The following is a 16,853-nucleotide window of genomic DNA, read 5'->3' on the forward strand; positions in this document are numbered from 1 at the left end:
CTGTTTTATCGTCGGGTACCAGTCGTTCCACCAATAATCCATTCCTCGACACTTGTTGCACTCTTGTCGCTTAAGGGAATGGATAAGCTTGAGTTGTTGTAAAGCATTGACAGCTCGGATGCAGCTCTTTGTTCAATAGTGTGTAGATCTTCTGAGATTTGGTGGTATTCATTAAGTGAGACTGGCCTCTCATGTCTTGTGTTAACCTTTCGTTGGTATTGTTCAACGATGTCAAGAGGGCTCGAATCATTTTGTTAAGTAGATCCTGAGCTTGCGGATGTGGCTGGTTCGTGACTTCCTTGATGGCTAGTGCCAGTAATGCCAGTTGGCCTAAATGCTGTTCCGACCATTCTGAAAATATTAAAACAGAAATTAGACGGTATAAAGAGTCAGCTACCTGATTGTTTTTGCCGTCTATATATTCAAATTGTACTGTCGGTCCAGCGCCGGTAATATAGTCAGTGAAAGAGATCCATCTTACTCTAGAAGGTTTATGATTAGCCATTTTTCCAAAGAAACTAATAATTGCTTGGCAGTCTGTTCTAATAAGGAGCTCAGATTTATCTAGAAAATAGATTTTTAAAGCTTCCATTGTATTCATGACTGCATAGATCTCCGCATCAATTGTTGACTTGGGTGGATAGAATTTGCCACTTGAATAAGCACAAATTTTTTCCGAAGAAACATGATCAAACTTCCTCTTTTTCCATTTACAGATTCCACCCCATCCATCCATACACCCATCCACTTCGAGGATTATGTAACATTCTGGTGGGGGTAGCTCAAGGTCTGGTAATTATTTTACCTTGGCTTTAATCTGATGAATCAACTCCCAGTCCTGCTGGTTTAATCTTCTTTCTCCATTAGGGGATGTCTTAGCGTATAAGGGTCCAAGTAATTTTCCCAAGTTTGGGATGTAGTTTCTAACATAATTTAACAACCCTAGCCAAGATCTCATTCCCTTGACAGTTTTTAGTTCACTGTCATTAAAATCTGCAATCTTCGTAATCACATGGGGTTGCAACTTAATTGTAACGCCCGAAAATTCTCAAATTAATTTTAGAAATATTCTATCATTTTTTTGGAATTTTAGAATATTTTTATGGAATTTTTAGAATAGCCGAAGTAGCAAAAATAAATAAAAACGTAAAATAGCCTAAGCGGGAATTGAACTCGAGACCTAGCGAACCCTACGACTTATAGATAGTTTTTGTAACCATGTGGCCCCAGCAGGGGTGTGCTGAAAGGAAAGGAGAGCAATTATATTTAAGGTTTAGTTGGGGTGATATAAATCACTTAATATAAATAGGAAAATTACGTGATTTATTATTAGAATTGTTATCGGCAAAATCTCTTCTCCCTCACCCTCACCCGACGCCGCCTCCCTCTCCCTCACGTCTCGGCGCCCAAGGCCAAGGAGACCTAGGGATTCATCCCTAGAGGCGTAGGAGCACTTTCCGGCGACATCTCGGATACGAGGACGTTCCTCTCCGCGAGAAGAACGCATAGACGCGAGAGGATCGCCGAAGAGATAGTCTTCTCCGGAAGTCTAGCGATCAGATTTGTAAGAAAACTAGCGCAGGATGTAAGTAACCCCTCACCTGCAGTATAAGTAGCTAATCGCATGTTTTTATGTCTCTAGTTCACGATTATGTTCATAGTGCAGCCATATGTAGGGTTAGAGCACACCAGGTGCTCGATAAAATGCCTAATGCAGTTATATGCTGCAGTAGGTGTTTTAATAGTTCAGTTAAATGCCTAGATGCAATTTAATTAGCAAACATAGCCTTGCTTCAGTGATATAGGACTATGGTCCAATGGGTGGGCTCCCATAGTCACCTCTAGGTTCAGATAACCTAGTAAACAACAAGATATGATAAATTAGCTATAAACAGTATTTTACTTTATCAGTGGCACTGTACTGGACTTCAGTTGTCCTTGGGTTGGGCTCCCACAGTCGTCCCTAGGTTTAGATAACCTAGTAACCCTACTAGAATCGGGATTTGCAACCCCGAGTCTAGTTAGGGGTGCGCGCATAGCAAGTACAATTGTCGGGCCCAGCAGCATGTTTAGTATTTTTATCTATGTATGAAAATAGTTTTCAAACTTCACAAATTAGATATGTGAATTCAGCTTAGCTCCAGTTTAGTTTGCTCAATGTTATAACAAATAGCTTAGCTCATGTATCGATTTAGTTAGCTTGTTGATACAACCAATAGTTATGTTTAGTAGTTGATTGTCATGTTTCAGTATTCTAGTATTATTCTCATCATGTATATCAGCATAGCATCTTTTAAAAGAAAGCATGATTTCGTTGAATGCATATTTTTGTGAGGTAGATGGTTTCTTACTAAGCTCCCAAGCTTATAGTTTCCTTTTTCCTTATACTGCAGATAAAGGCAAAGGAAAGATGGATTAGTGGAGGCTGGAGGTCAATGCGATCAAGATGTGTGTGGAAGAAGAACTTGGAATAAAGATCTTTGGAACTTAGCAAAGTTAAACTTTAGTATTTTCTTATGTTATTACCTTTCTGCACTTTTAGGATGATAAGTATCAGAAATGGTGAACTTAAGTATTATGTCATGCTTCGATTGCTAATTGTCTTACTAATAGATAGTAAATGTGAGTAATGATATGTCTAGTAGTGATATTATGCTCTTAGTTTAGTTCTGAAGAGTCTTGTACGAGTTCGGGTGAGATTTCTGCAGAAATCAGAAACCCAATCGATCCGTTGATCGATTGAGAAGTCCTCAATCGATCAGCCGATCGATTGGAGGAAGGCCCCGCGTACAGAACACTATGGGATCAATCAGCCGATCGATTGGGAAGCGATCTGTCACGAACAGAAAGCTAACGAATCGATTAGCTGATCGATCGGCCATGGGTCGATCAGCCGATCGATCCGGAAATTTGCTCCCGCGAACAGAGAGCTTCTGAGTCGATCATGGGATCGATTGGTCATCCTGGATCGATCAGCCGATCGATTCAGAATTTACCCCGTGCATAGTAGCACGTTGAATCGATCATTGGATCGATTGGCCAGATTGGATCGATCAGTCGATCGATCCAGAAATTCTTCCGTGCACAGTAGCACGCTGAATCGATCAGTGGATCGATCAGACAACTCCAATCGATCAGCCAATCGATTGAAGTGTCTGATTTCAGCTGGAAGGGTCTCATTTAAGCTTTTGAACAAATAGAAAGTTAAGATCCCTTCTTTAGCATCTGTATAACTCCAGTAATATATCCCGAACACAAAGTTCGAATTCTATAGCACACAGCATGGAGTTTTGATTAATTCAGTTTATTTCCGCATAAGAATAGTTAGCATAATGTGACGGTCCGGCCTTACAGCTTAGTCAGTAGAAGGCGGGTCGTTACATTAATTCTGCAATTGCCAATAATAGTGCCCAAAAATTCAATTTCTGGTATGGCAATAACAATGCATACATTAACAATACATAATTAATAAAAAAATAGACCTTCGCCAGAGATTGTCCTAATGAAAAACGAAATGTGAAGAGAGTTGCTATATTTGAGCAACTAGACCTCCCAGAAGATTGTGATATACTCTCGGTTCAAGAAGGAGAAACTCAGAGTGATGCCATTTTCAGTTTATCTGAAGGAGAAGATGGCATATATGAGGTACAACAATCCCTTCAAACTCTCCAACTCAATACTATATATATGCTTGGTCGGGAAGATGGAGGGTATCGGCAACAAGTTCGATTAACTGAAGCACAATCTAATTGCCTACATCAATGGAGGCACAATGAAAGAATATTTGCTCCTCAGCCCCAGATATGTACTTGCTGTAAATGGGGGCAACAGTGCAAAGGGCAAGAATACACTGCCCAGAATGCTTTCTCACGGTCTGCAATCTCTGTGGACCTTATTATTTCAACAAAGAGGTACCAGCTACCCCTGCCCCTGCTACGATATTTAATCCTAATAATTTAATACAGGAGCAACGAAATTATATTATATGATGTGAGGAAGAGATAAAAAGATTGCAGGAAGAAGTTAAATACTTCAAAACCCAATATGAAGCACTACAACTGGAAAAGGAGTTACGAAAGGACTTCCAAGATTTGGAAGAAGAAGATGAGGAAGCCGCTCATATGCTAATAGAGGAAGTAGCTGCTTCTAATTCAAGCCCCAGGTTGGTAAAAAATATGCTCTATAATTTAACGATTGAGATAGATATTCCAGGGATTCCAAAGTTCAAGTTAAAGGCAATACTTGACACGGGGGCTACCACCTGCTGTGTTGACCAAAGGTCAGTTCCAAAAGATTCATTGGAACAAAATACATTCACAGTATGCTTCAGTGGAGTAAATTCATAGCAAACCGCAAAAATGAAGCTAAAGAACGGCAGGATGATGATTGGTGACAATATTTTTCGAATTCCTTATACATATAGTTTCCCTATGACTTTAGAGGACAATGTCCAATTTATCATTGGATGCAACTTTATAAGAGTCATGCATGGAGGACTTCGGATTGAAGGAAACACGGTAACATTCTATAAGAATTTAACTACTATCAATACGTTACCTTCTGTAAATGCAGCTATAGAGGAGCTGGAGTTAGAAGAAGAGTATATTCAAATCAAAGAGATGGTTCATATCTCAGTTGGAAAAAGAAATTTATCCTTCGAGCAAAAGTTCGGACCACTCTTACAAAAATTAAAGAAGCAAGGAATCATTGGAGAAAACCCTCTGCAACATTGGCAGAAGAACAAGATTGTATGCCAGCTAGATATTAAGAACCCAGAATTTATTATCGAAGACAGACCTCTGAAGCACTTAACTCCTATTCTGAAGGAAGCTTTCTCAAAGCATGTTAAGGCTCTATTGGATCTGGGTATTATTCGACCTAGCAAAAGCAGGCATCAGACAACGACGATCATTGTAAACTCTGGAACTACTATTGACCCCATTACAAAGGAGGAGAAGAAAGGGAAGGAAAGGTTAGTATTCAATTATAAGCGCTTGAATGACATAACACACAAAGACCAGTACAGTTTACCTGGTATCAATACCAACCTAAAGAAGGTTAGTAATAGTTGCATTTTCTCTAAATTTGATTTAAAAAGCGGTTTTCATCAGGTTGCTATGCATCCTGATTCCATTGAATGGACGACATTCTGGGTCCCTGATGGACTATATGAATGGCTAGTCATGCCATTCAGTCTTAAAAATGCACCAGCAATATTTCAAAGAAAAATGGATTTATGTTTCAAAGGGACAGAAGATTTTATTGCCGTATATATAGATGATATTCTGGTATTTTCTCCAGATGAAAGAAGTCATGAGCAACACCTCCAGAAAATGCTCAGTATTTGTCAGGAGAATGGGTTGATATTAAGCCCAACAAAAATGAAAATTGCAGTACCAGAAATTAAATTTTTGGGCGCTATTATTGGCAATTGCAGAATTAAGTTGCAACCCCATGTGATTACGAAGATTGCAGATTTTAATGACAGTGAACTAAAAACTGTCAAGGGAATGAGATCTTGGCTAGGGTTGTTAAATTATGCTAGAAACTACATCCCAAACTTGGAAAAATTACTTGGACCCTTATACGCTAAGACATCCCCTAATGGAGAAAGAAGATTAAACCAGCAGGACTGGGAGTTGATTCATAAGATTGAAGCCAAAGTAAAACAATTACCAGACCTTGAGCTACCCCCACCAGAATGTTACATAATCCTCGAAGTGGATGGGTGTATGGATCGATGGGGTGGAATCTGTAAATGGAAAAGAGGAAGTTTGATCCTGTTTCTTCGGAAAAAATCTATGCTTATTCAAGTGGAAAATTCAATCCACCCAAGTCAACAATTGATGTGGAGATCTATGCAGTCATGAATATAATGGAAGCTTTAAAAATCTATTTTCTAGATAAATCTAAACTCCTTATTAGAATAGACTGCCAAGCAATTATTAGTTTCTTTGGAAAAACGGCTAATCATAAACCTTCTAGAGTAAGATGGATCTCTTTCACTAACTATATTACCGACGCTGGACCGACAGTACAATTTGAACATATAGACGGCAAAAACAATCAGATAGCTGACTCTTTATTCCGTCTAATTTCTGTGTTAATATTTTCAGAATGGTTGGAACAGCATTTAGGCCAACTGGCATTACTGGCACCAGCCATCAAGGAAGTCACGAACCAGCCACATCCGCAAGCTCAGGATCTACTGAACAAAATGATTCAAGCCCTCTTGACATCGTTGAACAATACCAACGAAAGGTTAACACAAGACATGAGAGGCCAGTCTCACTTGATGAATACCACCAAATCTCAGAAGATCTATACACTATTGAACAAAGAGCTACCATCCGAGCTGTCAATGCTTTACAACAACTCAAGCTTATCCATTCCCTTAAGCGACAAGAGTGCAACAAGTGTCGAGGAATGGATAATTAGTAGAACGACTGGTACCCGGCGGTAGAACAGTGTGACAAACAGCTATCACATGCTGCGAATCTTCTTCAATATTGCATGACAAGAATGAGCAACTTTAAAGTTTAAAGACAACGGGCATGATAGACCCAAGATAAAGAAGATTCGCGCATGATAAAAAGTAGATATGACCTGTAAATAATGCAAGCAATAATTCACTACTTTATCAAAAGTAGATGCGTTGTGAGCTGTAAATGAGTAGATAAGACACTACTTTCCCAAAAGTAGATGCAAAAGTCTTCCTATCTTCTTATCAACAAACGTGATGATGGGGCCCAATGAGCACCCAGCGTTTGCTATAAGAAAGGAAGCATAACCTCTTGCAAGGGCATCAAGCGTTCACTCGAACCTTACCTGAGGGATCTCACCCCGATTGGGAAGGTTCTCACCGAGGGCACACACCACTTGTAGGGGAAAAGAAAGTATGGAGATCTCCCACCTCCTTCACTTCCACAGCCCATCTCTGGCCCAAGGGATTCCTCTGACCATCACAACCACGGTCGGCGAGCCATCTTCTTTGGAGCTTTGGGATTCCTAACTCCGTGCACAACTCCACCGCGAGCTCTTGAGATTTCTGAGTTTGATCGTATTAGCCATCTCCGACAACCCGAAGACATCCCTTATAGAGGAGAAGACGATATGGGGATTCCCAATCTCTTCTCATCCACAAGCATCGACCTACATCATCCATCACGATCGAAGGAGGCTCCACTTTTAGGCTTAGTTTTCATTTAGTTCTTTTACTTGCAACGTGTTTGATTTAAATCCTCTTATATTGTTTTCTTTGATTTTTGCAATGCTTGTTTCGTTTGAATGTTAGTGATGTTTGTTACTTGTTTAGATTGCAAGATGCAAGTAGATTAGATTAGATTAGGATGCATTACTTAATGAATTTTCATTTCTGTTACTTGCATTTTTTTTCCGTTTGTTGTCTTTAGCGTTAGAATCTTGAAACCCAAACCCTCATTTACGTTAGAACTTAATCTAGAGATTATCATTCACCGTTACATTGTCAAAATGATCCGAGTTGCCATATACTACACTAGAATAGGGGTTCAGTATTTAAGTTTGAAATCATAGTACGACATGCATGTTTATCACCTCACGCGAGGCCTCCGCAAGGCCACGAGACCACAGGACCTCCGCAAAGTAGTAGGGTTTTGTGCGAAGCCTCACAGGGTCATGCTAGTGTCGGTGTCATGCCGATCGGCGGGCGAAACAATGAATTCCACTCGTGTTGCTTGGTATGGTACAAGTTTTAAACCATGAATTAAAAACTACTGGTAAAGTTTATCACTTTCTATAATCTTGCTGAACTCTTTCTCAATCTACTGATGAATTACCCCTGTACTATTCCTTCATTTTTCTACAACTTATGAAAGTAAGTACATACAACTCCATCAACAAAGATAGATGTGCATCCCCTACTAGTCCTCTACATCAAAAGAAATCTGCTTTTCAGTAGTAGAATTAAGTTAAACATGATATGATTGCACTCAACGTAGTAAAGTATGTTATAACAAACAAGTCAATGTGAAACTTTTTAATGATCCAATTTTTAACTCATTGACAGAATGCCTAAAAGCATAAATGTGGTTAAAACATGAACATATCATATGGCAAAGAAGTTTGAAAGTGCATCCTGAATCTAGCTTGTCAGAATTGAACTCACTTCACTTCTCAGCTCATCTGAAGCATTCTTCCTTTCAGATTCCCTTGGGACCGAACTCAGTTTCTGAACTGAAATGTCTTCTGGGAATCCTTGCTAGCTTAAAGTGCCCAAGAAAGAGGAGGGAAGGACAAGGTGAGGTGTCTACACAACAGCTTGACATTGGTCTACCATCGATCTCACGAAATAAGGTTTCTGAGTCACATGTGTAATTCTATTCATATTAGACATAAAGCATAAAGCAGAATCAAAATAAAAATTCAAAGGAGACAGACAAGAAGAGAGATGTAACCCTAAGTTCTTTCACCTATAATCAGGTGAATTGCATACTGTTAGAATCATACTAATCAAACATTTCACAGGAGAAAAAGGTAGGGTATAACATAAATGCTCTCGGTTAAGAAATGAGTAGGAAAACAGCAATCAAATAACCTGGATCAAGTGGGAAGAAAAGGCCAAATGGTTTTAAATATTCATTCAGTTCAATCCATCCAACCCCTGGCTCAACGACTACATCCATGTCCTCAACATTCAGCGATTTAATTTTCTGTGGTATACATTGTCAAATGGTCACACAGAGTAAGAGTAAAGAACAGTTCAAAATTTCAATTTATTTCAACAAATTCAAAGGAAGTGAAACGGATGGAGGTTATCTTTAAGTTGATATCTGGTTGCTATATAACAAGTAAAGGACTTTGAAAACTTAACTGGACATCCCTATCCAATCAATGCAAGAGGAAGCCTGAGAAAACACATACCCACAACAAGAAGCAAGAAGAGAAAAAACCAACCAAATTGAGTAAAAAGCATACACAACGAGAAGCCACAAGGGGAAAACCCAACAAAATTAAATAAAAATTGTAAAGCACTAACATAGAGATCGCAAACTCAATCTAGATTGGTAAAGAAGAAAGTGAACAAACAGAAACTTGAGTAAAAACACAATCACACATTCTGTAAGAGAAAGACAATACCTTTCCTGGTGTTCCTTTTTAAATAGAATACTCCCTTTCGTGGTGCTCCTTTGGGATATTGTAATACTCACTGAGTTGCTTGAATATGAACTTCTCTTATACTATGTTTGGTTGTGTATGAGATAGATAAATAGTTTTTCCTACCAACCATTGATACATTTCTTAACCTACTATAGTGTCCTTATCTGCCATTCTGTTTATTTAGGTTTACTTGCTAGCTTGCATGTTGTCTTGCCTCATTAAGGAGATTTGTAACATAATTTTGTTGGCAGATAAAATGTCTAGCTTAAAGTGAGCCACATCATTTATCCTCAACACATACTGAGAGTATTGTGGCTCCTCCTCTTGAAGAAGACTATAATAAGCATGGGATCCCCTTGGCCTTATTTATATACCATAGTAATCATAACTCTATCAAATCACGTTCGTGATAATTTCTTAAGTTCATATCAAACTTTCATACTATATATGAACTTCCAAATTATTTCTATATCTTGGTGGAACCTACATGTAGATTTTTTTCTCGACAAATTACCAAATCGCGTAGGTAAACTTGTCTATTACCCAAATCACGTACGTGACTTTGGAAATTACCTATTTCTGTATCTAATGCCCATTTTATCCTCGTCCATGTCACGTGCTCATCTGAAGCAAGGGAAAAAAACAACTGCATCCTGAGTCATCCCGAATTGAACTACTTTTTCATTTTCCTATAAAAAAAACTCTTGACAACACTAAAGTCCCGCTTCATCGACAAAATCACAAAACCCTAACTCTCTTTGGTCTCGACGTTTCCGTCACGTCCTCTTTAGCGCTTCACCGTTCGAAGCTCCTACATCACCGAGCCTCCTGCAATTTGGCTTCTTCACCTCCACCGGCATCTTTGTTCTCCGGTAGTTTTGAAGTCTGGTTCGTATCCTTCACTGGCTTCTTTGTTCCCGGAAGCTTCAAGGTCCAACTCTAGCTTCACCACCTTCACCGCATTAGCTCCTTCTCGTCTCACCACATTAGCTCATCCTTATCCCATTGCATGACCTTTGGTACAAAGCTTCCATCCAGCTACAAATTCTGCTTTTCGATTCGTAATTCAACTACAAAATTACTCATCTATGACAATGTCGAAGCATCCATCATCATCTCCAAAAGTAATAATTTTTATATTATAGGTTTTTTTATCCAGAAATTTATGTGTTAGGAAAGTTATATGTTAGGAAACTTTATAGTAATAATTTATCATTTATTTTAATATCCTCATTAACTTAGTTTTACAAAAATTATATGATTGAATTTCTTAAGGACAGTCATTTAGCTATTTCATCAAACTTTATTTGTAAAAACACATTAATATAGTACAATCATCAACTAGGACTATTTTTGATTAGTTAGTTAATTTATTTCATAAATACGTAATAGTATCTAATTATTGAATTATGACACAAGCTTTGGTTTCTTGAGCATGTCCATATTCAATTGGCAAAAAACATTATAACACCGAGAGGTCTACTTACTCTCATAGAAATAAAGTAAAGGCTAAGTTAGCAGGAGTCGCACCTACTCGAGTAATTATTAGGTGTATTTCAACTAATATTAAATATATACTATATAGTTAAAGATTTTTTATTAATTATGTATTGTTATTGTTTTGTAAATTATTTTTTATATTCTCCCTATCCCGAGGAAGTTCATTTACTTGGGACCCTCTCCTTATTCAATTTGAGTCTACACCACAACAAGGTGAGATATCGGCTACACGATTTCATATAGACTAAGAGGAAGAAACTAGATGTTCACAAAAACAAATCCAAAAGCTTACTTTCGAGAATGAAACTTTAGTTAAAGTTAATCAAGAATTAGTTGTCGTATTAAAAAGGAAGATTTTTCTAATCCAACTAGTCACCCTGCATAAGATACTCATCCTGACCATGTTTCAACGATGAGAAAAGGACGTGATAGAAGTCGCTATAACGGTCACTCTTAAAGATACACCTAATTGGTTAGCATTGGTCTCAGGTAGGAAGTGGACTAGGAGAGAAATAAAGGAGAATAAAGGGGTAACTTGGAGATAAAGTCTAGGGAGGATGATTTTGATATGCAAGAAGAGAATATATCAGTCATCGACGAGACTGATGATGAAAAAGAAACCCATAAAATAAATGGAAGAGAGAAGGAAATTAAAACTGTGAGATTGAAGGTTTGTTAAAGTTTACATTTATGCCATAATATTTATGTTTGTTATTGATTGCATTGTCTTTAATTTGACCTTTTCTTTTGTTAAATACATTGCTTTGGGTTTATTTGCAGAAAGGAAGATTCAAAGAAACAAAAAAGAAAAAAACCAGAAGAAAATGTGTCCTACTAGATAGAAATCTTTAAAAAATTGAGATGGAAGACTACTATGCATTGACAATAAATGTCTTCTTCAAGTGTCTTAGGCAATATATTTATAGATGGGGAAGTAATTGATGCTTATATTTCATTAGGAAGTGTTCTCGTCCAGTAGGTTGTATAATAAATTCATATATTACTCAACCAGATTCATGGTAAAAATTTGACTTCCTATAATAATTTTTTATTATGTTTGTGATATTATTACATAAATTTATAGTTATATATTAAATCTTGTAGTTATCATAAGAACATTTATGGGAAACAACTTTATATCAAATTATCAAAACAAATCAATCAAGAAGTTAAGTATATTTTTATACCTATAGATACTGATCGTGCACATTATCATTTAATAATCATGGATATTGACGCAAAAACATTCTACCATTATAATTCGTTGTCCTACAACTCTAAATATGATGAACAGTTTATAGAACTGATTAGTATTAATTCTTTAAAATTTATATTCTAGCATGATACTTATTATATCTTTTAATGATTTTTTTTGTTGTCTATACAATACTAAGTCTTTAGATTGGTAAATGCACAATGGATTACAATATTATCAACCTTTAGAAGAATCGTAGAGTAGGTTGCCCACAACAAATCTTATCATAAGCAAATTATTACATTATTAGTAAATTTCATTGACATTGTCATTATATTTTTGTCACTATTTTACTTCTTCGATATGCAATATTAGACATCTTTTGTACAATATTAATATGAAATTCACGCAAAAAGACATTCAATTTTGAGTGGAGGTTACAATATCAATCATTAGGGACAAATTTTATAAATTCATAGTAAAATGAATCATCAATCTTGTTGTTGATGTGTTGTAGTATGTTTGTATATCCTGTATATCAAATGATGTAGTACGTTTGCTTGTTGTAAAGTGATACTTCATCTACTTATTTGGTATAAAAATTTGCTAGTCGAGATTTTTGTTATTATTGATTGTTATTATTCTAAATTGTTGTGTTGTGTTGTTCTTATATTGGATTGTATTGGATTATTTAAAATTGTTGTGTTCTTGTATTAGATTGTTATTGAATTATTTAAAATTGTTGTGTTGTTTGTTCTAAATTGTTCTTGACTTGGATTGTTATTGAATTGTATTAAATTATTGTGTTATGTTCTAAATTTTTCTTGACTTGAAATGTTACTGGAATGTGTTAAATTGGTGTGTTGTTCTAAATTGTTCTTGAATTGGATTGTTATTGGAGTGTGTTAAATAGTTGTGTTGTTCTAAAATGTTCCTGACTTGGATTGTTATTTGATTGAGTTAAATTGTTGTGTTGTGTTATATTGGTCTTATATTGGATTGTTATTAATTGGGTTTAATTATGTATGGTATTGTTCTAAATTCTTGTGTTATGTTGTTCGTGTTCTGTTGTGGTATATCGCAATAATATTTGAGGGTATGGATATATTTAGAAGACCTACCCGAGCACAATGCATTTGGTTTCATATTCAACATTCAAAAATTTTATATCTTCAGAAAAATGGAACAAGCTCAAGGATCTCAAATATGATGTTTTTAGTGATTATCATTGTCGTATTATTTATATTTAGCTTAAAACATCATTTCTCGTGTCAAAATCGTATTCAAAAATCACTTCTCTCGATACAGTGTATCGCAATGATATTTGAGGACATGAATACATTCAGGAGACCTACTCAAGCAAAATGAATCCAGTTCTATGTCAATAAGAGGTTATTTAGTCTATCAACCGATTTTAGTCAAAATCGGCTCATGGGCCTTAGTAATTCAAAAAATCAGAAATTTTATATCTTCAGAAAGATGGAAGCTTAAGGATCTCAAATATAGTGTTTTGAGATTCAAACATCATTTCTCATACCCGAATCATGATAAAAAAAATCGTTGTTCTTAATACGATATATCGCAATGATGTTTAAGAGCATGGATACATTCAAGAGACCTACCCGAGCACAATGGATCTGATTCATTGTCAATTCGAGATCATTTGGTCAATGGTTTTGGTCAAAACATGGACCTTAGCAATTCAAAAAATAAAAAATTATATATCTTCAGAAAGATGGAAGCTCAAGGATCTCAAATTTTCTATTTTTAATGATTATCATCGTAATATAGCTTCAAACATCATTTCTCATGCTCGAATTGTGTTAAAAAAATCACTACTCTCAATACGGTATATCACAATAATGTTTGAATGTATGAATACATTCAGGAGACCTGGCCAAGCACAAAGAATCTGGTTTCATGTCAATCTGAGGAAGTTTAGTCCATCAACCAATTTTGGTCAAAATTTACTAATAGACCTGATCAATTCAAAAAATCAAAACAAAAGAGGGAAGCTCAAGGATCACACAGATGGTGTTTTTCAGTGATTATCACTGTCGTATCATTTATATTGAGCTTCAAACATCATTTCTCGTGCCCTAATCGTATTCAAAAAAATTGCTACTCTCATTACATTGTATCGCAATAATGTTTGAGGACTGAATAAATTCAAGAGACCTTCCCGAACATATAAGACCTGATTCCATGTCAATTCGAGATTGTTTCAGCCGATTTTGTCCACAACTGACTTAATTTGACAGATGTTGAAAGAATGTGTCAATTGATTGATACTGCCTATCGATCGATTGGAGAAACTATACATGCTCACAAAAGAGTCCCGAATCGATTGCTATAGTAGGTTAGTCGATTGGGGAAGTTGTTCATGATCACAAAAGACGTGCCCTAGCCGTCATCGCATCTGCACGCCACGACTCCGACCCTTAGACCCCTCCACTCGAGCCGACCCGTGTCGGTGACTGTGGTCTCACTCCAGATGCAAATAATGTTTGAGGACTGAATAAATTCAAGAGACCTTCCCGAACATATAAGATCTGATTCCATGTCAATTCGAGATTGTTTTAGTCGATTTTGTCCACAACTGACTTAATTTGACAGATGTTGAAAGAATGTGTCAATTGATTGATACTGCGTATCGATCGATTGGAGAAACTATACATGCTCACAAAAGAGTCCCGAATCGATTGCTATAGTAGGTTAGTCGATTGGGCAAGTTCTCCATGATCACAAAAGACGTGCCCTAGCCGTCATCGCATTTGCACGCCACGACTCCGACCCTTAGACCCCTCCACTCGAGCCGACCAGTGTCGGTGACTGTGGTCTCACTCCAGATTTCCTTCCTTGTTGAGAAGTTGACTCTGGCTAGGATTTGGCCATTGGTGGCTAGCTGCAGCCACCAAAATGTTAGTACCCCAAGGTAGTTTTGATGCGATCAATCAAATCAGGTTAGGTCCTGTTGATTTTTAACCCCTGTCTAAATGTGCAAGAATTTAGGAGCACAGGAAGTCGAGCAAAAGACGCAGCTAGCGAGAAGGACAGCACGGGAGAGAGCCGACAGCTCAGTGCGTCCGAGGACGAGATGCTGCGGAAGAGTACGTGGGCAGACGAAAAGGGAGCGTGCGGTGTTTCCGAGAGACGAGAAGCCGAAGTGGAAGATTGCTCAGGAGCTGAACAAAAGACGCAACTAACGAGAAGAGAAGGACGGCACGAGACGGAGCGGAAGACCTGGACTCAAGCAAGTGAAGACCCAGACCAAGGCGAGCAGAAAAGGAGCGGAAGACCAGGACCGAAGACTTACCAACACCTCCCAGAGAAGAATATTTTCAAGAAAATGAAGAAGAGGAAGATGATGATAAAGAAGCTTATTTTCTGGGTCTAGAAAACCTAGAAAATGAATATCCAAGCTTATCTCCTACAACAGTTTTACAGCAACCACGATGGGATGATGAAGATGAAGTATCTGATGAATACTGGCAAAATGTAGTTGAACAAGTTGAAAGAATTGAAGAACACTATGAAGCGGAACAAGCCATGACTAATGAAGTCAGAAGACTTTCTATTCAGGAAGAAACAACATCACAGGAAGGTAATGAACCTAATGAATGGTTACCATATGCAGGGCAAAACAATGAAGCAGCTCATATGGGAACGGATTCTATTATGGAGCAGCTCGAAACCCTGGATTACCACCCACAGGAACCATTAATGGGACAGGTAAATTATCCACCAGCACAAATTGAGAACAGAACAATACAAGTAGAAGCTCCAGCTATAAATGGAAGATTCAGGCCCCGAGGGATTAACCACCAACCATGGGCACTCCCTTCAGCTCAAACAAATGACGAGCTATACTAATTCTCCCAGAAGACATAGGTCAGTATTCTGAAGTTATTTCTCGTTGGGAATCAATTACCAACAATTTAGTTAACCAAAAAACCTGGTTAGATAATGATCAGAAAGTTCAATTTATTGGGAGAAAATGAAAAAAAAAATGTGGATACAATGTAGCTGGTGAAACACAAAATATCTTGTCTGCTATTAGAAGGTCATTTCTGTTGGAAGACCCATACCAGGGTTCAACAGTGGAACAAGATCAGGCGTATATTGACATAGAACACCTCACATGTCATAACATGAAAGATATTTTTAATTATCTTAATGATTACAAAATTTTGGCTGCAAAATCTGGAAGAATGTTTATAAGCCCTGAATTATCTGATAAGCTATTCAGGAAAATGCCACCAATAATTGGAAATGAAGTTGAAGTAGCATTTAAAGCAAAATACCCGGCAAATCAGGTTGGTGTTATTCCTCGAATACATTTTACATATCAATATTTGGCAGAAATATGTAAGAAAGCAGCTATACAAAAAAGCGCCAAGGACCTGGCTTTTTGTAGTAAAATACCTATTCCTGGGTATTATAACAAGCAAAAGAAATACGGGCTACGCAAAGCAAAAACCTACAAAGGTAAACCTCACGATTCTCATGTTCGTGTATTTAAGAAAAAGAAGGCAGATCAGCAAAAGAAATGCAAATGCTTTATTTGCGGAGAACCAGGACATTTTGCCCGGGACTGTAAAAAGCAAACAGGAAATATTGCCCGAGCATCAATTATAGAACAGTTAGACTTACCATCAGACTATGATGTTATCTCGGTAGACCTAAATGAGGCAGATTCAGATGCTATTTGCTCTTTCTCTGAGGGAGAAACTGGAACAGGTTATATTAATCTTATTCTTGATGATACTCCTTGGATACAGGATACCATCTATATGTTAGGTGCAGAAAATTGTGGATGGAGAAGTCAAGTCTTCGTTGGAGATAAAATGAAAAATTGCCAACACCAATGGGAGGAAAACCAAGTTATTACTGATAGCAAGTACCTCTGCTGTACGCTCTGTAAGTTAATCACAACTGATTCTATGAGAATTCATTGTCTAATTTGCAGAATGACCGTCTGTCCTGCATGTGGCCCTTTTTATCTGAACAAAACCTTAAA

The 16,853-nt window shown here is 37.3% G+C and overlaps 1 protein-coding gene across 6 annotated transcripts in view; it reads right to left on the reverse strand.

Moving 5' to 3' along the window:
- LOC122010410 (D-lactate dehydrogenase [cytochrome], mitochondrial-like) overlaps positions 1–16,853 on the reverse strand; it is a 106,697-nt gene that overhangs the window by 42,644 nt on the left and 47,200 nt on the right. For 4 of the 6 annotated variants that reach the window (XR_006119880.1, XR_006119881.1, XM_042566938.1 and 1 more), the window contains exons 6-7: positions 8,852–8,860; positions 8,576–8,690 (exon numbers count right to left, since the gene is read on the reverse strand). Coding sequence is in view for 4 of the 6 variants with exons in the window: in XM_042566938.1 (XP_042422872.1) it covers positions 8,576–8,690; positions 8,852–8,860 (124 nt within the window). In the remaining 2 variants the exon portion in view is untranslated. The remainder of the gene's footprint in view (positions 1–8,575; positions 8,691–8,851; positions 8,861–16,853) is intronic. The other 2 variants (XM_042566939.1, XM_042566937.1) reach the window with 1 other exon arrangement.

This window comes from Zingiber officinale, chromosome 8A (assembly GCF_018446385.1).
Source record: "Zingiber officinale cultivar Zhangliang chromosome 8A, Zo_v1.1, whole genome shotgun sequence".
Taxonomy (NCBI): Eukaryota; Viridiplantae; Streptophyta; class Magnoliopsida; order Zingiberales; family Zingiberaceae; genus Zingiber; species Zingiber officinale.